The sequence below is a fragment of the Gastrolobium bilobum genome, unplaced genomic scaffold (assembly GCF_033153095.1).
Source record: "Gastrolobium bilobum isolate Gb01-03AN ecotype WA unplaced genomic scaffold, APGP_CSIRO_Gbil_v1 utg1142, whole genome shotgun sequence".
NCBI lineage: Eukaryota > Viridiplantae > Streptophyta > Magnoliopsida > Fabales > Fabaceae > Gastrolobium > Gastrolobium bilobum.
In genome coordinates this window covers 84,308-108,333 of record NW_026895413.1, presented here as the reverse complement: position 1 = coordinate 108,333, position 24,026 = coordinate 84,308, and the positions used below count along the sequence as shown (strand labels likewise).

The following is a 24,026-nucleotide window of genomic DNA, read 5'->3' as shown; positions in this document are numbered from 1 at the left end:
AAACCCTAAGCTCTAGGCAAAAGCACTACTCATCTATGTAATTCCTTCTTTCATAAGATAATGTAAATATTGTGTTGTTCACATAATTGATGCCGTTGCATTATTGTACCTCAATAGTGATGGACTAAGGTTTTAGAAAATGAGAACTTTTAATGGAATTCTTTCCGTGATGAAATTTCGTGATCTATGAAGACCCTTTTACATTGTAATTTGGAGTATGATGCATTCTGTTTTACTTGCTAGTTTTCTGTAGACTATTAAATTGTGAAATTCTGCCCGTGATGTTGTCAAGTCAGGTAATTAGTTGTGAATTGTGTATTGAATTGAATTATAGCATGTGTAAGGAGTAAGTAGGAAAAGGGTGAAATTCGAATTTGTACCAAGTAAACTGCAAGGATAAAATGAGTATTGGTAAAGGTCCCAATTAATTAGTCTTATGTCGGCACGAATAATGGGCAGGTATATTTAGTTGTGTTAAAATGATCTAATTTGGGGTTGTAAAACTTTATTGGCATGATCAATTGGGGAGTAACTGTGTGCACTGAATTAATTTCTACCAAGTATGCATAAGAATGTAGAGTTATCTTGTAGATAAATGACATGTCTTTTAAGTACAGTAAGTATAGCAGGGGTATCAGTGAGTGTATGGTGTGTTGTTGATATTAACACACATGAAGAAACAAAGAACATAAGTAATAAAGTAATGGATAGTTGGAAATTCTTGCTTAGTAAGGTGATATGTGGTTTTATTTAATCTTTGTTGCAGCGTGGTCATAGAATTTATTTAAACTGAAACCAGAAAATTGTCTGCTATGAATAAACTTAGGAAAAAATTTCTTCCCTACATATATATATATATATATATATATATATATTTAATGTGATAAGTGAACCTTGCATGAACTAATAATTATTAGAAAAATATCTAAAGTGCAACATACAATGAAATCCTAGATAATATTTAGTGACTATTTATTAGACACGTGAAAGAATAGTTGCTGGTAGGTTATATGGGAGAAGTGGTTTAGTGGAGAGCTGGATTGAGATCCATAGATACATCTTTGATGGGCCACGGTCCAAGGGTTTTGGATGAGGACCTTAGCCAGCCCAAATGTTTATTATCATGACCCACTAGTTAATCTCACACAAAATCTGCACCTTATCCTTGGATGGCCAATGGACAAATACATACCCACTCTTATCTTGACTTACCATGCGCTTAGAGGGAGTAGCCAAAAAAAAATCGGTTATGAGTGTGTGCCATGGCAATCAGAATCTCATCACTTTACTCCTCTCCAAACCGCAAACCAGCTACACCTCACTACCTTTTTACCACTTTTTGCGATTAGAGGAGATACACCAAAATCCCTGTGAGGAAAACACACGTGACCTGTTCATCTTAGAAAAGTCCATCAACCGTTCCTACTCCTTGTTTGGCCGAGCACCGTCGGCTATGGAGGTGTGGTACTTGCTCTACATCTCTGCTTCCTCATTCCCCTTTTCCTCTTCGGTTTCTTTAAGAATTTCCCTTGCATGCAGCGGAGGATTCGATCCCGTTGCAAGGAAAACCATCAAACTGAGTTCTGACCCATATCTTCCCTTGTATGCAAGAACCAGTGAGTATTTCCTCACCTGGCCCTTCTTTGATTTCTGCGCATGAATGTTGGTGTGGTCTACTTCCTTATGTTGCCTCTATTTCGGTTTTTGGGTAGTAGGAGCATGAGGATTCTAGAACGAAATGGGTGTCAAACTCTTGACTGAAGGGCGAGTTTGGATACACATGTAAAGAGGTGAGGGTCGAATCTTAAGCACCATTTATTCCTCTCTGTTTGGACTGTTCGTGTACCTTAGGAAGATGTATTTTTCTGGTCATTCCTATTCATCAATTCTGTTCAGTCGTAATGTTTTGAATGGGTTGTGGGCAAGCTTTGATAATTAGCTTTGTGAACTTAGAAATAGTGTCCCTTGATTTTAGTTGGACTGCCCCTCATATAAGAAAAAGATAATAGGCATTATGTGACTGAATGCTCAAAACAGAATGTTGATAATCTGTTAGTCCAGGCTGTAGGGACATAAATATCTAAATTGTTGGACTGCCCATGTAGCTAGAAAAATAACTGGACAGCCTTGCATGTTTTAATTGTATGTAAACAGCATGCTGAAAATTATATAAATCATATCTAAATGGTATTGGTAGTGTTTTGTAAATGAATCATTCCAAAACATGTTTTAATTTGTAGTGTTTTGACTAGTATCTTGGCGTTATATACGCAATATGATTAGTACCTTGGCGTTATATACGCACCTTGATTATATGTTAGCATCTGTCTGGAAATTTAAATGTTGATGCGACTGTTTTGGAATTTTGTACCTAGTCTAATATTGTTGCTGTATTGGTTTTATTGCTACACTACTGGGATTCCTCTCACCCCTTCAGGGGCTGCATTTTTTAAATTGCAGGAAGATAAATAAATATTTGGTAAAGCATGTCATTGGAAGTATTTGGTTGATGCTCTGCTGTTTGAGGATTACTGCTGTTAGTTCTGTTTCTGTTGGATTAGATGCTGAAAGATTATATGCAATAAGATGTTATGAAGATTAGCAAACTTGTTTTGTGATTTGAATTCTGAAAATTTGATGAAGCATTTCTGAACTATGTAATTATGTTTATGTATAATAATATCCTGAGAATCATGCATGATGTTATTGCCGTTCTGATATCCAACTTATGTTATGTTTTACTTTCAATGCGTTGGACATGATTTAATTGAGTAATAATGTGAGATGTTTTGAAGAATTACATGATAGGATGTATATTCTATTTTGAAAAAGAAGCGTAGCATGATATGTATATGTTTGGTATTTAGTTTGCGAAAATAATTCTGCTGTATTTTAAAAATTCGGATTTTTGAACTGTTTTTGTGAGCACTTTGCGAGTTGTCGTTCTGGGGCTACAGACCTCCGATTGAGGTATATTTTATATGGATGTAAAGCCCCAGTTGTGTACTTTCAGATTATATAAACTTTACAATGAAATTCTGAAACCCCGATTTATTATGATTTTTACAAGTTCGGAGGTTTCTAGAAAAAATACAGAGTTTTTGAGTACTTTACGAGTTCTGTTTCATAGGGCTATTCTTCTCCGATTTACGTATAATTTATATGTACGGGAAGCCCCAGGTGTCTAGTTTCTATATTACAAAGAATATTTTTGTGGATCGTTGGGCTTGATTTTATACGAATTTTTCAAGACAGCAACGTCTGCCAGGTAAATCATATTTTCAGCAAGTTAAGAAATTTTGAAAGTGTACTCTGATTTTTGTAAGTGACTCGATTTCAATTATAATTTTTAATTAGCAACTGAAAATGAATTTTTAGTATTCAAGTAATGACATTAAGAACTCTAATCTGCTCAGCAAACAACTCTCTTGGATGCATACAAGGGAGGGTGTGACAGGATCGGTTTTCATTAACCAATCCGTAAACCGATCAAATCCAATTAAAATTTGCGGATTTTTTTTTTCATTTTTCAGTTTTTCGATTTTTGATTTATTTGGTGTAACACCCCAAATTCTAACAATTGATAATAGCATAAATAATTTCAATAATTTTTGTAAATAACAGCGAAAGTTCAAAATAATCAAATTTGGAAAGTGTTACCGCCGCACTTGTACTATGGACAGGTGCAAGGCTAAATTTATTACATTAAAAATAAAATCAAAGACTAAAGTTTAAATAAAGGAAATATGTCTTACGCATTTATTTAAATCTCATAAAATTTCTAAACTTAGAAACTAGCTAGAAATATCATATCCGAGTCGTGATCCTCGCTGCCCACAGCTAGCCCCATCCTTTGCAACATGCTTCACTGAAAATCTGCTCCCCCGTGAAGGATAATTGCAGTTAAACAAACACAAAAGTCAGCAAAGCTGGTAATCCAAATCCGATATACAAAAAAATAAATAAATAAATAAACAAAAAGAATGTAACTCATGATAATCCAATAAAATAATATAACTCAAAAATTCGAATCAAATGTCAACTTGTTATTAATTATATTAATATTTATTTAATCCATTTAGTCTATTTAGTGGGAAGAGAACCATGGTAGACCCGGGGAACCCTGCCAGTCTACCCTGTGACCCGGGAAACCCTGCCAGTCACAAACAAATCACTTTGGCCATAATCAATTCACATCTTCCTAGTGTGCACACCTCTTCCCAAAGTTGCTACTAGTATCCCGGGAAACCCTGCCAGACACCACTTTGGGAAGAACGGATATAATCTTTTTCACATCAGTTTCACATCGGAGGCATAAAGCCCAAAAATTGTGTTCATCACTTTGGGAGGTACCATCCCAAAGCTATCCTCCCACTATTATTATTATTATTATTTTTTTATACAGACATAACAAAATTTCCCAATTTATTTTAAATATATGTAATATCTATTTTCTGCAGCAAACAATTAATTTCCAATTTACCAAAACATATATATATATTAGTGCCTCAATTTATAAAGTAAAGCACAGAATATAAAAAAACAATTGAAACTAAATTCATATAACTAATGTATTTGAAATATGTTCATCACGTAAATCGAAAAGCAGAATTGCAATATATGTAACTTGAAAGAAACGATTCAGATGGTAGATGGTGAACATACATCTAATTCAATTGAAAGTGACGCACAAAAATCGAGAAAGGAGATTTGTTTGTTTGTTTTTGTTTTGTGAACTATATCATGTATAAAAGCAACGATAAGTATAATTCGAATTCAATTAAAGAATTGCACAGAAATCAAAAGAAATTTGCAACGACATGTAACTATGATATATGTTTAGGATCATAATTATCCTATCAAAATTCATATAAAATTAACCTAAGACTTCTAAGGATTAGGATTACACATATCAAATTTCACATAAAATAAATATAATCTAAAAATACCTAGGGATTAGAATTACCTGGTCTCCGTTTTCGCTAACTTTTAGAAGAAAAGAGTAATTTGGGGCAGAGAACCGGTTGATAAAAAATATAAAGATTGAAAATAATTAAAATAAACTTTTTGGAGTGAGAAGAGAAAGAGAGTAGTAGAGGAGAGTGAATTGGTTTGGTTAGGCTAGGTCTCTATTTATAGTTAAAGTTTAGGGCTTATACATTACTGACTCAATGCTGACTCATCATATCTAAACAATTTATGTTTGTTGAGTCATCATATCTAAACAATTTATGTTTGTCAAGTCATCATATCTAAACAATTTATGTTTGTTGAGTCATCATATCTAAACAATTTATATTTGTTGACTCATCCTAATCCAATCAAACATTACCAATCAAATAATCAAACATTAAAGCATAATGGTCAATCAAATAATAACAATTTATCACCCATTATTACTATTACTAATTTATAATTTATTACTATTATTAATTTATTGTATTATAAATTACTATTATTTTTCTGGGATATTACATTTGGTTACCGGTTTTTCGGTTCGGTCACCGCGGTTTGAATTGATTTTGATTGGTTGATGAACACCCCTATTTTTTTCATTAATAAATTTTATAAAATATTATTTAAAAAAGAATAAATATCTTTCTGGGTTCTCAATAAAAAATACGAAATTTATTTAAAGAGAAAGATATTCTCACTACCAAAATTTTTCACTACCAACTTACTACCTATCTAATCACTATTAGATTAGCATTTTCTCTCTCTTCAAAACTTTTTAACATTCTCTCTCTTTGATCTAATGGTGATGTGATGGATAGTAAGTTAGTAGTGAGAATTTTTTGGTAGTTAGAATATTCTCACTCTTATTTTAATACCTTAAAAAAATGTATCTATATCAGTCCTTATTTAGGAACTAATACGAGTCTTCTTTGAATTTCTGAAGAAACACAATTTCAAAAAAAATTAAAATTTCAAATAAACCACAAGTCAACTTTTTTCCCCTAAAAAATCAAAAAGAATTTCACATTTTTTATTGAGTATTGAGTATTGGGATATGATAATGTAACAACCAATTAATATTACTATCAATGTTACTCCCAATCAGTTTCACCGTTAGATCGATTATGTTGATCCAACAATTATATTTATTTTTATCTTTGTATGATTATGATTCCCCACATTTAATGTGAAAGCATTAAATATGAAAAATCATAACTATACAGAGTGAAAATAAATATAAAGTATTAAATATGAGGAATCATAACCATACAAAAATAAAAATAAATATAATCATTGAATCAATATAATTAATTTAACAGTAAAATTAATTGATAGTAACATGAATAATAATACTAGTTAGTTGTTACAATATCATTTCCTCTTGTATTTAGTCTAAAAAATATCCTTAATTGTTATAAAAAAAAAAAAAAATATCCTTAACAAATTCTTAATCAATTTAAGCAGCCAGCAACACAAAGTCCTTTCCACGTGGTTATTTTAGGAAACACAACCCAGGGCGCATTTCATTCCCTCGCAACTTCTTCGTTCAAAAAACTTCTTAAGCATCACCGACTCACCGACTCGTAGACCCTCTCTCACTCGTTCTTTCTGCACTGAGTTTCCGAGTTCGCACTCAGCGTCACCTTCGACGCCATGAGTCTAAGTTACGAGCAGAGGCTTCAGGTTGTAGCCGGAATTGTGATTGAAGACGACGCACGCGCCGGCGATGCGCCGCCTTGTTTGAAAGAGCTTGGGCTCAGGGCGACCCTCAAACCCTACCAGGTAGAAGGGGTTTCGTGGCTTATTCGGAGGTATAAACTCGGCGTCAACGTTATCCTTGGTGAGATTTTATCCTTTGAATCTTCGTTTCATTGTGTTTGGTTGCTCGGAAAGTCTCAGAATTTGAAAGAATAATTGGAATATCAGTTTTTTTTTTTTTTTTTTCAATTTTCTTTGGTAATAATCGAAATTCATTATGCTCGGTGAGATTATAGGTTTAATCTTCAGTTCGCTGAGTTTGGCTGCGTGGGAAGTCTGAGAATTTGAAGGAGATTTTGGGCTAATAAAAGACTTACCAATTTATTTTTTGGAATGATCCAAATTAATGAAGGAATCGTAAAAATATAAAATTTTGGAGTAAATGTGGAGTTTGAGTGGTACACGTGTGGTGTAATCAATTTTAGGTGAGGAAGAACTGTTATTCATGTATTGTCAATCTGAATATGTTGATATTTGTATACAATAATGCATTGTAACAATGAAGAAAGAATATTGGGTGTTGACAGATGCTGTGTTTTTATTTTTATTTTTCTGTTTTGGGGTTTGAGACTAGGTGCGTTTGATATTATTTCTGAAGGAACAATATTTAATTATGTTAGTGATCACAATGTTTTTATTATTTGCAGGGGATGAGGTATACTCTCTTGACTTCTGTATCAGAGCGTATGAAATCTGAAGGGCAAAATTTTGTTATCTAATTGGTATTACAATTATATGAAATCCACCTTTTAAAATGGTTATCTTACATATTTTTCTGTGATATTGTCATTGTTATGTAAAATCAATATATACCCAACAGAGGGGCAGTTCCATGCTTAATAGGTATCATTTCTTTTCCAGAAATTTCTGTTTACTGGCATAAAAGTTTCAGTGTCACGTTTTTGATGAATTAATTGAGGTTGAATTAAGTCAAGGCGTGTAAAAGTATTTGTTTTTTTTTTGTTGCTTTTGATGTGTATACTATATAGTTTTGTCACTATCATCGTCTTTCATTTTTTCATATGGAAAGAGCTGCATTATCTTAAAACGTTAACTGCTAAGCAGTGCACTTGCTTTTTGAATATTCCTTGAGTCTTAACCTTCTCTTTTTCAGCAGATGCAGAACTGAAAATGAGGTTCTTCACAGTCATATATTAGAATGCAAAATGTGATTCCAGATTTTTTATTTTGACGCATTTGTGTATGAATATGGACAGATGGGGCTGGGCAAGACTTTGCAAGCTATCTCCTTTTTAAGCTTTTTAAAAGTCCGCAGATTGTCACTTGGACCATTTTGTGAGTGAAGGAAACCTTGTTTGATTTGATAAATTCTTATTTTTGTTTCTTTTAATGTGTTTTCGGATAAATACTGATATCTTTTCCGACTTTTATTTTACTTTTTACAGTGGTTATATGTCCTTTAAGTGTTACCGATGGTTGGGTGTCAGAGATAGTCAAATTTACCCCTAAACTAGAAGTCTTCAAATATGTTGGTGATAAAGAATACAGGCGTAATCTACGTATGAAAATACATGAACATGTTACAGGGCAGTCATCAACTCTTAATGTGAGTGAATTATACTTTCATGAGCTCATTGAATCTGGATGGCTTTTTTTAAAGTGTGTTAGAAGTATTTTAAATAGGTTGATGAGTAAGAAGTCTCACATCGTTAAATTAGTGTTATGTAATTGTTATGGTTACTTGATATAAAAGTCTTCGGTATGCTATTGAAACACACAGATTCAAGCATTTACCTTTTGTTTCCATGTTATTCAACATAGTATTAGAGAAATGCCATCCTCCATGACCCCTGTCACTTTACCTTAATTACTTTTTCCGTCAACCTTCTCTCACTAGTTTCTTCTCTCACTAGTTTCTTCTCTTGCATCTCAAGCAACCATCGTCTCTTTGTCGTGACGTCCCTTCGGCAATGTTCCCAGCCTTTGGCTACCATCCCTACCTCCAGCCTCCATCCCTGACTATCTTCCAATGTGTCTCCAATGGGTGGTCACTAACGGCCGCTGCTGCCTGCAACTTTCCGACAGTCCTCCCATCATTCATTCCGCCATCTCATGGTGGTCTGATAAGATAAACCTCCTCCTATCGGAAAAGTGGGAGGGATCTGTATTTAATTTGTATCAGAAAGTATAGTCCAAGTAAGAAAACGTAACAGAGCTTAAACTCCCAGCAATGGAGACTCTCCACGTCCTCTACAAAGTGTAGACTAAGAATAAAACTTGGCTAAACGAAAACAAACACCCACCAGCCCTGTAAGAACTAACTGTAATAATTCTCTTTCCAAAACAACACACCCACGCCACTACTGAATAACTAACTTGCCACCTCAGCATCATTCCCTCCTTTTTTTTTCTTACTCTGGTATTGTATAATTGGGTTGGACCATTTGCTCTTGGGCTTGGGCTCAGAATTAACATTCCTATCATGGTCCTTTCTATCTAGGACTCCCCCAGACAAGGTTGTCAAGATCAAGATCTTACTAAAGATAGGAATGAGGTTGCAAGATCGTAAATCATAGGATCGACACGGAACTTACATTCTTATTTTTAATTATTAAAAATAATATTTGTGTATATAAAATAATATTTATGCTTACAAAATGAAAACAAAAAAATAAAGATAAAATTCAAAATTCAAACATAGCAGCTAAATTGTAAACAGAGATAGGATGAGATACTATATTAATATTTTTAGAAATGTTGAAATGGTGGGATCACATGATCCCACCAATTTTATGATCTTTCACTACAATCTTACATGATCCTACTCGTGTCTGATCATACTTGCGATTTGGAATGCTTTTGGGCAAAAGATAATAGGACATATGATCCTACAATCTAGATTGCCATTTTAACAATGCCCCTGGAAACCTCTTACTGATTTTTCGGATGTGTATTTGGTGTTTTCGGGTCGTGGGAACATTGTTTTGGCTTTTTCCAGCTAGTCCAGCTACTTTTCTTGCGACCGAAAATTTTTTCTGAGTAATGACCGGTAGATTTGGATAGTGTTGGTGAGGCAAATCCATCAATCCAAGACCTAGGTCTAGAAGCCTTCTAATGCGTCCTTGCAAAGACTTTCTATTCCTACACCACTGTTCATGCATATTTTCTTCTTGTTTGGTATGACCCATGGCCAATTCTGGTTCGTATGCCCCTCTGAAGAATGTTATAAGCCCGAGATACCCAGTTTTAGCAATTATGTTAATGCTCCACTTTGTATGAAGAAAGTTAGATGCTCACACACTTCTCTTGTCAGATTCGACCCTTCATGTCATTTTCATCTCTTTTCCAATATCTAAGTAGCATTGAGGGGGAGAAATTTGGAAGTTGCACTGTAACCCCGTCAGATTTTCCCAGTTGTTTCCTGGCCTCGTCGGATCGTCCAAGATGTTGTCTGGCCTAGTTGATCTTCGTCCCATATGCTGTTCTTAATTAATTTGGAGAAGTTTTAGTTCTTGTTATGTGTACTTGCTTGCCAGGATATTTTCGCTGATGGTTATTTTGGGGGGAATTTCTTTTTCCTTGGTTATGCAATATTTCAACTGGCTCTTTGAGTTGATTTTGCAAACATGTTTTATGCAATATTCTAGCAATTTCATCTCTCCAATGTCTCTAGCATCTTTGAGTTGAGTTTGCAAGCATGTTTTATGGAACCCAAATATATTATTTGGTTAATTTTTATTTGTAAGGGCTCATTTGTAAAAAACTTAAAGCTATAGTAAGCTTTTGCTTGAGGGGAAGTGTTATGAGTATTCTAAATAGGTTGATAAGAAGTCCCATATCGTTAAATTAGTGTTATGTTATTGTTATAGTCATTCTATATAATATAGTCTCCAGCATGCTATGGAAACAAGGAAACACACGGATTCAAATATTTTCCTTTTGTTTCCATGTTATTCAACAAAATGCAATGTTTCTGTTGTCAACTTGTCATATGAATGTCTATTGATATTTGTTGCGGTAGAACTTTTTTGCAGGTCTTGTTACCTTTTGATGTGCTGTTAACAACATATGACATTGCAATGATGGATCAGGATTTCCTTTCTCAGATACCATGGCAGTATGCAATCATTGATGAAGCTCAAAGACTTAAAAACCCGTCAAGTGTATGTGGAAGAGACTATTAGATGCCTATGGATTGTGTTCAACTAATAAATATGCTTCTGTATGTTGAATTTGTCTAATTACTTTCATTCTTTGAAGCAGTAGTCTTTACAAATTATATTCATGTTTTTTTGTTGAAACCAGGCAAACTTTGCCTATATGATAAATTTGTAAAAAAATTGAAAATGTGACAGAATTGAAGCAAAATCGAGAAATGTGATCAGTATTTATATAAATGTTTATGTTAGAATATTAGATATGATATGATTAGATTTGATTAGATATGATTGGATTCTGTCTTATCCGTAAATAGTCTGACTGTATTAGGATTAGGTTTGGGCCTTACACTTAAGCCCATTAGGGTCTCTATATATTGTAACTCCCTGACACAGATCAATACACAACGTATTCTTTTACATTTAACTTGGTATCAGAGCTCTTTCGTTCTAGGAACCCTCGCTTCCGCTCAGAAACCTTGTTTTTTGCTTTAAAAACCTAAGCCCACTGCTTAGGAGTCCTCTTTCTTGCCGTGCGTCCTTCCGGCAAGCCTTCTAGGGCTGTAAACAGCCTCTGAGTGATTTTTCCAAACGCGTCAGCACCTCCGACGGCCACCGGAACCACCGCCCGCCGGCAGAATCACTGTTCAGGCAACCAGAGACTTTTTCCGGCGACTTTTCCGACCAAACTTCACGCGATCAGGACCCTCTCTTCCCGGCGACCAGGTCTGTGGTGGTCCGGTCAGCACCGCATATCCCACGCGCCGTCACGCGCCACCTGTCTTCACTGCGCGTGGGCTTCACGCGCCCCCTTCTGCCGGCGCGTGAGCACTATTCTGGCGGCTTTTTCCGGCCGGTCTTGGACAGAGAAGCTCGCCTTCTCCTCCCCTTTCTGGATCTGTGATTGTTTCTCTGTGGGTCTGACCTTAGACGCGTGGTTCTTCTTGATTGGATATCGTTTGCCTTCGTTTACGGCTTTTATATTTTATCTTTAAATGGCAGCAACATCTCCTGATCTCTCGGAGGTTAACTCTCCTTCTATTGTTGCAAATATAGCTCAGTCAGACAAAGCATCATTTGGTTCAGGTTCGGACTGTGCTGCACTCCAAACCCCTCTCAGGAAGGCTTCTCCTCAGTCTCAGCCTTATACTGGTAATCCCGTTGCTTGTGTTTCTCATTCTACATCACTTGGCACTTGGATATTTGACTCCGGTGCTACCGATCATCTCTGTGGTAATAAGGAACTCTTTACATCTCTTACTTATTCTGATCATTTACCGTCTTTTACCCTTGCGGATGGAACCAAAGCCCCAGTTCGTGGGATTGGACAAGCTCGTCCGACCTCTACCTTGGCCCTGACATCTGTCTATTACATTCCTGGCATCCCTTATAACTTAATTTCTATTAGTAAGTTGATCCACTCCCTCACTTGCACCATTACTTTCTCTAACCATTCTGTTTCTGTGCAGGATCCGGGTACGGGGAAAATGATTGGAGTGGGTCGTGAGTCACAGGGGCTTTATTATCTGGATGTGCCTCGTCCTTCAGTAGCATGCTCTCTCACAGAATCTCCACAACTTATCCACAGTCGCCTTGGTCATCCAAGTCTTTCAAAGTTGCAGAAAATGGTTCCTCTTTTGTCCGGTCTTCAGTCTTTAGATTGTGTGTCATGTCAACAAGGGAAGCATACACGCTCCTCTTTTGCCAGTCGAGTCAATAAACGAGCTGATGCCCCTTTCTCTCTTGTTCATTCAGATATCTGGGGTCCAAGTCGTACCTTGTCTGTCTTAGGTTTTCGGTATTTCGTTACCTTTATTGATGATTTTTCCCGTTGCACTTGGACCTATTTAATGAAAAATCGTTCTGAGTTATTTTCCATTTATAAAAAGTTTTCTACTGAGATCTATACTCAATTTGGTGTTTCTATTCGTATTCTACGTAGTGATAATGCTAAGGAATATGTTTCTATTGATTTTTCTAATTTCTTGGCCACACAAGGTACTTTACATCAAACTACTTGTCCTCACACTCCACAACATAATGGGGTGGCTGAACGTAAAAACAGACATCTCATTGAAACTGCCCGTACCCTTCTTATTCATATGCAGGTTCCCCTTCACTTCTGGGCAGATGCTGTACTCATCTCTTGTTTTCTCATCAATCGCATGCCTTCATCTGTGCTCCACAATGACATTCCTCATAATCTATTGCTTCCAGATGTTCCTCTTTATCCTCTAACTCCACATGTCTTTGGTTGTACTTGTTTTGTTCATGATCTCACTCCTGGTAAGGATAAGTTAACATCCAAAGTCTTTCAGTGTATCTTTCTTGGTTATTCTCGTCTTCAAAAGGGTTATCGTTGTTATTCTCCCGACCTTAAGCGTTACTTAGTTTCCGCTGATGTCACTTTTCTTGATCAACAACCCTTTAATTCTATCCCATCTCAGATGTCACAGGTTGATCATGTACTTCCTGTCCCTTTTCTTGACTTGTCTTTGCCAGTTGCAGGTGCTTCTATTCCAGATGAGCAACCTATTGCTTCTATACCTGAGGACCGTCCACTTCTCACCTATCAGCGTCGCAAAACTGTGCCTCCTGTCGACTCGACTCTTGCTGACTCATCGCCCACTGCTATTGCTTCTTCCCCTCCGGATCCTTCATCAGAGACTCTTCCCATTGCTCAAAGAAAAGGTACACGTACTACTCGTAACCCTTATCCTCTTTATACCTTTTTGAGTTATGACTGTCTTTCTTCACCTCATTTCACCTTTGTTTCTAGTCTTTCTTCTATTTCTATTCCTAAGACCACAGGTGAAGCACTTTCCCATCCAGGGTGGCGCCAAGCAATGCTTGATGAGATGACTGCACTTCATTCCAATGGCACTTGGGACCTTGTTTCTGCTCCTCCAGAGAAGTCTATAGTTGGTTGTCGCTGGGTTTTTACTGTGAAAGTTGGACCTGATGGCCATATTGATCGTCTCAAGGCACGTTTAGTTGCCAAGGGTTTTACTCAAATCTTTGGCCTTGATTATAGCGATACATTTTCTCCGGTCGCTAAGATGGCGTCAGTCCGCCTCTTTCTTGCCCTTGCTGCTGTTCGTCACTGGCCACTCCTTCAACTTGCTATCAAAAATGCCTTTCTTCATGGTGATTTACAAGAAGTTTACATGGAGCAACCACCTGGTTTTGTTGCTCAGGGGGAGTCTGGAAAGGTGTGTCGTCTTCGGAAATCCTTATATGGTCTCAAGCAGTCTCCTCGAGCATGGTTCAGTCGCTTCAGTTCTGCTGTTCAGGCGTTTGGCTTAATCCGCAGTAAAGTTGACCATTCTGTGTTTTATAGGATTACATCTCCTGATAAGTGTATTTATTTGTTAGTCTATGTTGACGACATCATTCTCACCGGAAGTGATCAAGACGGAATTCGTCAGTTAAAACAGCATTTGTTTAGTACATTTCAAACAAAGGACCTTGGGAAGCTGCGTTACTTCTTGGGAATTGAGGTGGCGCAATCAAGACAGGGCATTTCTATCTGTCAAAGGAAATATGCCTTGGATATCCTAGAAGAAACTGGTATGTTGGGGAGTAAACCAGTTGATACACCTATGGATCCTAATGTCAAGTTATTACCCGGACAGGGGGAGCCGTTATCTGATCCTGGACGTTATCGGAGGCTAATTGGGAAGCTCAATTATCTTACTGTGACTAGGCCATATATTTCTTTCGCTGTCAGTACGGCCAGTCAGTTCCTTGATTCCCCTTGTGATTCACATTGGGATGCTGCTGTGAGGATCCTCCGATACATCATAGGAGCACCAGGAAAAGGTTTGTTGTATTCGGATCAGGGAAATACAGAAATTTGTGGTTACTCAGATGCCGATTGGGCAGGATCACCCTCGGACAGACGCTCTACTTCTGGTTATTGTGTCTTCTTCGGAGGAAACTTAATCTCATGGAAAAGCAAGAAACAACTTGTTGTTTCCCGATCTAGTGCAGAAGTTGAGTATCGTGCAATGGCAAATACTACCTGTGAGTTGATCTGGTTAAAGCAGTTGATTCAGGGGCTTCATCTTTGTGAACAGAAACAACCCATGACACTCATCTGTGATAACCAAGCTGCGCTACATATATCCTCTAATCCTGTTTTTCATGAGAGGACCAAACATATAGAGATTGATTGTCACTTCTTTCGGGAAAAGATTCAGTCAGGAGAAATCAAGACAGCTTTTGTCAACTCGTCTAATCAACTAGCAGATGTTTTCACTAAAGCTCTTAGAGGTCCTCGGGTTGAATACATTTGTAACAAGCTTGGTGCTCATAATATATACGCACCAGCTTGAGGGGGAGTGTTAAATATTAGATATGATATGATTAGATTTGATTAGATATGATTGGATTCTGTCTTATCCGTAAATAGTCTGACTGTATTCTGACTGTATTAGGATTAGGTTTGGATTAGGTTTGGGCCTTACACTTAAGCCCATTAGGGTCTCTATATATTGTAACTCCCTGACACAGATCAATACACAACGTATTCTTTTACGTTTAACTGTTTATATAATATATTTCATGTTATCAGCTGTTTTGGCTTAGTAGATGTAAACCATGAGTTTCAGACAGTTCAAAGGTGAAAAATTAAATACAATTAATCATACACCCTAAGATTATGGTTTCTGGTTGTTAAAGTTCTGAAACTTTAACAGGTTTTATTTAGTATTCTCAAAGATCGCTATATCATGCCAAGACGGTTGTTGATGACTGGTACACCTATTCAAAACAATCTTTCGGAACTGTGGGCTTTGCTGTATTTTTGCATGCCTTCTGTCTTTGGTACACTGGATGAGTTCCTTTCTACATTCAAGGACATCAGCGATCTTACAGCAGGTCATTATTATCTTTTTGTTCTTGATTTAGCATCACTGGATTGTAAATTGTTTTCGTTCTTCTAGAAGCTTGCTAAACAATTATAGAATCTGAGTGTTCTACTGTTGACCTTGATCCGTTTGTTGTGCAGTAATGTAAATGGTTTAAAGGCTTTGGGAAATGTTAAAATTTCCTTGTGTTCTTGCATTCTTTCTGGAAAAATATTAGAAGAGCCTGGCCATAGGATGTATGATTTGTCACCAATTGAGTACCTTGTGATGATGCAAAAGTAAATTTATTAGAAGGAAACAGAATTAACTTCTTGTTTTTATACTTTTTCTAATTGCTGCAGTTTTGTTTCTAAACAGTTAATGATGCTCCAAAGGTAAAGGAGCGACTAAAAATTCTGAGAAGTGTATTGGGAGTCTTTATGCTTCGACGTACCAAAGCAAAGCTTATGGAGTGCGGAAATTTAGTGCTGCCACCTCTCACTGAGTCAACTGTGTATGTTCTATCTTGTTCTACTTAGATGCTACCTTGAACATTTTTATTGCAAGTGCCGGTGAAGCTTTGATTTTTGATAACTTAAAGATGCAAAGTTGTTGTATTGAATATTGAAATCTATCCCATGACAGGTTAGTACCCCTTGTCAGCCTGCAAAAAAAGGTCTACTTGTCAATATTGAGGAAGGAACTTCCTAAGTTACTTGCACTATCCTCTGGAACTTCAAATCATCAGTCACTACAGAATATTGTTAGTCAAGCTCTTTTTTCTTTTTTTGGTTTAGGAAGTTCTCTGATTTATTTAGTCCTCTTTTCCTTTATTTATTTATTTACTTAATTATTTTCCTCTCTGATTGTTTTTTCTCCTCTTTTTTATCTATTTTTATTTTTCTTTCGTATTTTTTTCTCTTATCTATCTTTATTAGTGATATAGTTCACTTAGCTTTAGCTTTCTGTACTTCTGTTTGTATTTGATCGCTACTAATCTCTGTTTTCTAGTCTGTTAGTTTGTTAGGATGTTTGTTATTTTGTTGACTCAGATTTGAGTCTTTTTCTTGCTCTATAAATAGAGCCTTCATGTATTAGTTTCGTTATCTGAATATACAGTAAATTCAATGGCTATCTCTCAGATCTCTTCTCTCTCTCTCTCTCTCTTTGTTCTTACCAAACTCTGATATGGTATCAGAGCCTTTTAGATAACCAAAATGGTATGGTTAAATGTAAAAGAATACGTTGTGTATTGATCTGTGTCAGGGAGTTACAATATATAGAGACCCTAATGGGCTTAAGTGTAAGGCCCAAACCTAATCCAAACCTAATCCTAATACAATCAGAATACAGTCAGACTATTTACGAATAAGACAGAATCCAATCATATCTAATCAAATCTAATCATATCATATCTAATATTCTAACACTCCCCCTCAAGCTGGTGCGTATATATTATGAGCACCAAGCTTGTTACAAATGTATTCAACCCGAGGACCTCTAAGAGCTTTAGTGAAAACATCTGCTAGTTGATTAGACGAGTTGACAAAAGCTGTCTTGATTTCTCCTGACTGAATCTTTTCCCGAATGAAGTGACAATCAATCTCTATATGTTTGGTCCTCTCATGAAAAACAGGATTAGAGGATATATGTAGCGCAGCTTGATTATCACAGATGAGTGTCATGGGTTGTTTCTGTTCACAAAGATGAAGCTCCTGAATCAACTGCTTTAACCAGATCAACTCACAGGTAGTATTTGCCATTGCACGATACTCAGCTTCTGCACTAGATCGGGAAACAACAGGTTGTTTCTTGCTTTTCCATGAGATTAAGTTTCCACCGAAGAAGACACAATAACCAGAAGTAGAGCGTCTGTCCGAGGGTGATCCTGCCCAATCGGCATCTGAGTAACCACAAATTTCTGTATTTCCCTGATCCGAATACAACAAACCTTTTCCTGGTGCTCCTTTGATGTATCAGAGGATCCTCACAGCAGCATCCCAATGTGAATCACAAGGGGAATCAAGGAACTAACTGGCCGTACTGACAGCGAAAGAAATATCTGGCCTAGTCACAGTAAGATAATTGAGCTTCCCAATTAGCCTCCGATAACGTCCAGGATCAGATAACGGCTCCCCCTGTCCGGGTAATTAACTTGACATTAGGATCCATAGGTGTATACTGGTTTACTCCCCAACATACCAGTTTCTTCTAGGATATCCAAGGCATATTTCCTTTGACAGATAGAAATGCCCTGTCTTGATTGCGCCACCTCAATTCCCAAGAAGTAACGCAACTTCTCTGGAGGAGCAGAAACAAGGTCCCAAGTGCCATTGGTATGAAGTGCGGTCATCTCATCAAGCATTGCTTGGCGCCACCCTGGATGGGAAAGTGCTTCACCTGTGGTCTTAGGAATAGAAATAGAAGAAAGACTAGAAACAAAGGTGAAATGAGGTGAAAAAAGACGGTCATAACTCAAAAAGGTATAAAGAGGATAAGGGTTACGAGTAGTACGTGTACCTTTTCTTTGAGCAATGGGAAGAGTCTCTGATGAAGGATCCGGAGGGGAAGAAGCAATAGCAGTGGGCGATGAGTCAGCAAGAGTCGAGTCGACAGGAGGCACAGTTTTGCGACGCTGATAGGTGAGAAGTGGACGGTCCTCAGGTATAGAAGCAATAGGTTGCTCATCTGGAATAGAAGCACCTGCAGCTGGCAAAGACAAGTCAAGAAAAGGGACAGGAAGTACATGATCAACCTGTGACATCTGAGATGGGATAGAATTAAAGGGTTGTTGATCAAGAAAAGTGACATCAGCGGAAACTAAGTAACGCTTAAGGTCGGGAGAATAACAACGATAACCCTTTTGAAGACGAGAATAACCAAGAAAGATACACTGAAAGGCTTTGGATGTTAACTTATCCTTACCAGGAGTGAGATCATGAACAAAACAAGTACAACCAAAGACATGTGGAGTTAGAGGATAAAGAGGAACATCTGGAAGCAATAGATTATGAGGAATGTCATTGTGGAGCACAGATGAAGGCATGCGATTGATGAGAAAACAAGAGATGAGTACAACATCTGCCCAGAAGTGAAGAGGAACCTGCATATGAATAAGAAGGGTACGGGCAGTTTCAATGAGATGTCTGTTTTTACGTTCAGCCACCCCATTTTGTTGTGGAGTGTGAGGACAAGTAGTTTGATGTAAAGTACCTTGTGTGGCCAAGAAATTAGAAAAATCAATAGAAACATATTCCTTAGCATTATCACTACGTAGAATACGAATAGAAACACCAAATCAATCAGAACGATTTTTCATTAAATATGTCCAAGTGCAACGGGAAAAATCATCAATAAAGGTAACGAAATACCGAAAACCTAAGACAGACAAGGTACGACTTGGACCCCAGATATCTGAATGAACAAGAGAGAAAGGGGCATCAGCTCGTTTATTGACTCGACTGGCAAAAGAGGAGCGTGTATGCTTCCCTTGTTGACATGACACACAATCTAAAGACTGAAGACCGGACAAAAGAGGAACCATTTTCTGCAACTTTGAAAGACTTGGATGACCAAGGCTACTGTGGATAAGTTGTGGAGATTCTGTGAGAGAGCATGCTACTGAAGGACGAGGCACATCCAGATAATAAAGCCCCCGTGACTCACGACCCACTCCAATCATTTTCCCCGTACCCGGATCCTGCACAGAAACAGAATGGTTAGAGAAAGTAATGGTGCAAGTGAGGGAGTGGATCAACTTACTAATAGAAATTAAGTTATAAGGGATGCCAGGAATGTAATAGACAGATGTCAGGGCCAAGGTAGAGGTCGGACGAGCTTGTCCAATCCCACGAACTGGGGCTTTGGTTCCATCCGCAAGGGTAAAAGACGATAAATGATCAGAATAAGTAAGAGATGTAAAGAGTTCCTTATTACCACAGAGATGATCGGTAGCACCGGAGTCAAATATCCAAGTGCCAAGTGATGTAGAATGAGAAACACAAGCAACGGGATTACCAGTATAAGGCTGAGACTGAGGAGAAGCCTTCCTGAGAGGGGTTTGGAGTGCAGCACAGTCCGCACCTGAACCAAATGATACTTTGTCTGACTGAGCTATATTTGCAACAATAGAAGGAGAGTTAACCTCCGAGAGATCACGAGATGTTGCTGCCATTTAAAGATAAAATATAAAGGCCGTAAACGAAGGCAAACGATATCCAATCAAGAAGAACCACGCGTCTAATGTCAGACCCACAGAGAAACAATCACAGATCCAGAAAGGGGAGGAGAAGGCGAGCTTCTCTGTCCAAGACCGGCCGGAAAAAGCCGCCGGAATAGTGCTCACGCGCCGGCAGAAGGTGGCGCGTGAAGCCCACGCGCAATGAAGACAGGTGGCGCGTGACAGCGCGTGGGAGATGCGTTGTTGACCGGACCACCACAGACCTGGTCGCCGGGAAGAGAGGGTCCTGATCGCGTGAAGTTTGGTCGGAAAAGTCGCCGGAAAAAGTCTCCGGATGCCTGAACAGTGATTCTGATGGCGGGCGGTGGTTCCGGTGGCCGTCGGAGGTGCTGACGCGTTTGGAAAAATCACTCAAAGGCTGTTTACAGCCCTAGAAGGCTTGCCGGAAGGACGCACGGCAAGAAAGAGGACTCCTAAGCAGTGGGCTTAGGTTTTTAAAGCAAAAAACAAGGTTTCTGAGCGGAAGCGAGGGTTCCTAGAACGAAAGAGCTCTGATACCAAGTTAAATGTAAAAGAATACGTTGTGTATTGATCTGTGTCAGGGAGTTACAATATATATAGACCCTAATGGGCTTAAGTGTAAGGCCCAAACCTAATCCTAATACAGTCAGAATACAGTCAGACTATTTACGTATAAGACAGAATCCAATCATATCTAATCAAATCTAATCATATCATATCTAATATTCTAACACCAATATATGTCTCCATCTGAATGTCGGATGATTTGCTCAATTCCATAAACTGAGAGATGATGAAATAGAGCTGCTGAACATCATTAGTGTAGAGGTTTTTTGCTTCCTCCCACACTTCAGTGCAAGTTTGAAATGAATAAAAGATATCCAAGACAATCGGATCAATGGATTGCCAGAGGATACTCAGAAGCTGGTTGTCAATCTTTTCCCAATCAGACTTGTCCTCCTTAGGGACTTCAGTAGACTTAGTTGTGAGATGGTTCCCATATCCTTGTCCAAAGAACCAAACTCGAACAGAGGTGGCCCAGTTCTTGTAATTAACAGATCCCTTCAATTTTGAAGAGGTAATGGACCCAATATTGGTAGAGATGATATTGGGAGAATTTCTCAAAGGAGGAGATGGAGACTTGACCTCCGAATGAATTGGAGGGTTTGCTGCCATAGTATCAAATCACAAAGATACAAACCGAATAAAGAGAAACGAACCTGATCACCAATCAAGAAGAGGTGCGCACAAAAAGTCAGACCCACAAAGAACCAACCACAGATCCAGAAAGAGGAGGAGAAGACGAGCTTCTCTGTCCAAGACCGGCCGGAAAAATCCGCCGGAATAGTGCTCACGCGCCGGCAGAAGGTGGCGCGTGAAGCCCACGCGCAGAGAAGACTGGAGGCGCGTGAGAGCGCGTGACAACTTCGATGGTGGCCGGACTTCCACAGAGCAGGTCGCCGGGAGGAGAGGGTTCTGTTCGCGTTCGTTCCAGACTGAAAACTCGCCGGAAAAGTACTCCGGCAGCCTGAACAGTGGCTGACGGTGGCTGATGGTGCTCCGGTGACTGTTTGGGGATGTGGACACGTGCAGAAGATGCCTGGAGAGGACTTGCAGCCCTTGATGTCTTACCGGAAGGACGCACGGCAAAGAAAAGATGACTCCTAAGCAGTGGGCTTAGGTTTTAAAGCGAAGAACAAGATTTCTAAGCGGAAGCGAGGGTTCCCAGAACGAAATAGCTCTGGTACCAAGTTAAATGTAAAAGAATACGTTGTGTATTGATCTGTGTCAGGGAGTTACAATATATAGAGACCCTAATGGGCTTAAGTGTAAGGCCCAAACCTAATCTAAACCTAATCCTAATACAGTCAGAATACAGTCAGACTATTTACGGATAAGACAGAATCCAATCATATCTAATCAAATCCAATCATATCATATCTAATATTCTAACAGGTATTATCACTTTGTCTATCAGTATTTTCACGAAATGGAATGAGAGAGAGCAGTAATGGAGTGATAATATTTTGTGCATTTTTATAAAAGGGTAATTTAGTCAAATGCAATTACAATTTCCTATGATTGTGGCTATTTAATAGCTTTCTTAACCTTTGTGCGATTACCTTAAAACAATTACAAATTCTTTTATTAATTAAAAATAATCATTGATATCAACTATTAAATTTGGTTTAAGTATAGCACTCTTTTGTAGAATAGTAGTTAAGTTCTTAATCTTCTATGAAGTGTATTCTATTGAATTTGACTCGAGCTTGATTGTGTAATCTTGTGAATCTTATGAATAGGTTCCATTAATCCATTCTATTTCTGTATTGCATTTTGGATTTAAATCTGTTCCCATTTGATTTTCTGTCCTATATCAACTTTATATTGTGCTTTTCACATTTTTTTCTTTCACCTTTAAATTAACGGGATATATTATTCGCCATTTTAGGTGTTACAACTTAGAAAAGCATGCAGCCATCCTTATCTCTTTCCAGGTATCGAGCCCGAACCTTACGAAGAAGGGGAACATCTGGTTCTGGTAACTACTACTCTTATTTTTATACCTGATAACATGGGATTTATCCTTCCCGGGGCTTTTACATTCACATACTTTGGTCTCACCACACTACAACAAATGCATAAAAAATGGCCCCACAACATTTAAACCGAGGTTCATATTCACATACTCTATGATCTCCCTGCTACAAATGCATTGAAGTTATGACACTGAGGCTTTGGCAAAATTGGTGAGATAAGTTGTCACAATAAACCAAACGAATGGATAAAACATGTTAAGGGTACGCTATGCTTTAACAACAATATCAATATTGTCTTTATTCAAACTAGTTAAGGTCTGCAGTGGATAAACCAAATAAAAAGTAAGAAAAGATTAAGGGGACAATATAGTAAATATAATTATATAAAATGCTTTCACCATAAGTAATTAGTTACTTGTAGTTCACCCAGAGTGAAGTGTATGAGTTGTAAAGAACCAATTCAACGCAAAAGCTTAAGCTGTTGGGTGAGGTTACATTAATGATTTTATATATCTCAACACGCCCCCTCACACGAGAGCCCACTGAGCTTGAAGGGTGGACAATGCACAGGCCCACCTACCTGTGCGAAGAAAGAAATTTCACTAGAAAGAAAGTGGGTGGCGGTGAGGTCGAACCTGGTACACCGAGGCTCTGATACCATGTAAAGAACCAATTCAACCCAAAAGCTTAAGCTGTTGGATGAGGTTACATTAATGATTTTATATATCTCAACATGAGTCATATTGCAGACTTGCAGTCCAAGTATTAGTATAAAAAATAGAGGTATTGGGACAACTTGTGTTACAACTTACAAGTTTACAACCATTCTGAGTAATTACCTAAATATTGTGTTCTTCCTGTCTTACATCTGCATTGTTTTCTCTGTATCTCTTTAGAACTGTCTTTGTTTTTCAACATGCAAGCAAAAAAGTACCATCCATGTTGTGCCCTTGGCTAGCGCTAGATTCTTTGAAAAAAAAAATTGAGAATAAGAAAAAGGAAATCCAGCTACCTTACAGAAGGTAAATCATTCTATCTATCTTTCTAGGTCCATTGGGTAAGGCCTGATGTGTTGTGATCACAGTTGTTGTGTAGGAAGCTGTGTGATTTTTGTAGTGTAATAATAACCTGGTGGTTTAGAATCTGGTTCATTTCAACCTGGTTGGTGTCCTGGTGGCTCACATTCTGAAAAGTGGTTTCTTGGCTTGAGGCATAGCTATTTGGTCCAGTGTGCCTGCTTGGATTTTGGGTTCTTCATTATTAGAAACTCAGACAGTAGACAATCAGCGCACTACTTAATTTCTGTTACGTTGGGTGTTTGAGAAGTTGCACATTAAGGGTAGAGGGGTAGGGTCAGTTTATGCATTGAAACTATTTTGAGTAATTACTAAAATGTTGTCATCTCTCTTTGTCTTGGATCTCCTTTGTTTTCCCTTTCATTCTCTCTTTAAAACAATTGTTTTTCAACAATTCATTTCTTCTCAAACTCTCATTTTTATTCTTATAAGTTATAACGAGTCAATTTCTGAAAGAGACAAAGTAATTGTTCTCACAGAAACCTATTTACATAAATACGCACTTTGCTCTAGCACCATAATTCTTG

General features: G+C 37.8%; 1 protein-coding gene across 1 annotated transcript in view; it reads left to right on the top strand.

Moving 5' to 3' along the window:
• The first annotated feature begins 6,609 nt into the window (after positions 1–6,609).
• The window catches only part of LOC133310191 (probable helicase CHR10), a 43,552-nt gene continuing 26,135 nt past the window's right edge, over positions 6,610–24,026 (top strand). The window contains exons 1-9 of the mRNA XM_061511094.1: positions 6,610–6,796; positions 7,362–7,369; positions 7,932–8,010; positions 8,121–8,281; positions 10,710–10,838; positions 15,533–15,713; positions 16,061–16,196; positions 16,328–16,445; positions 22,336–22,425. Coding sequence (XP_061367078.1) covers positions 6,610–6,796; positions 7,362–7,369; positions 7,932–8,010; positions 8,121–8,281; positions 10,710–10,838; positions 15,533–15,713; positions 16,061–16,196; positions 16,328–16,445; positions 22,336–22,425 — 1,089 coding nt within the window. The remainder of the gene's footprint in view (positions 6,797–7,361; positions 7,370–7,931; positions 8,011–8,120; positions 8,282–10,709; positions 10,839–15,532; positions 15,714–16,060; positions 16,197–16,327; positions 16,446–22,335; positions 22,426–24,026) is intronic.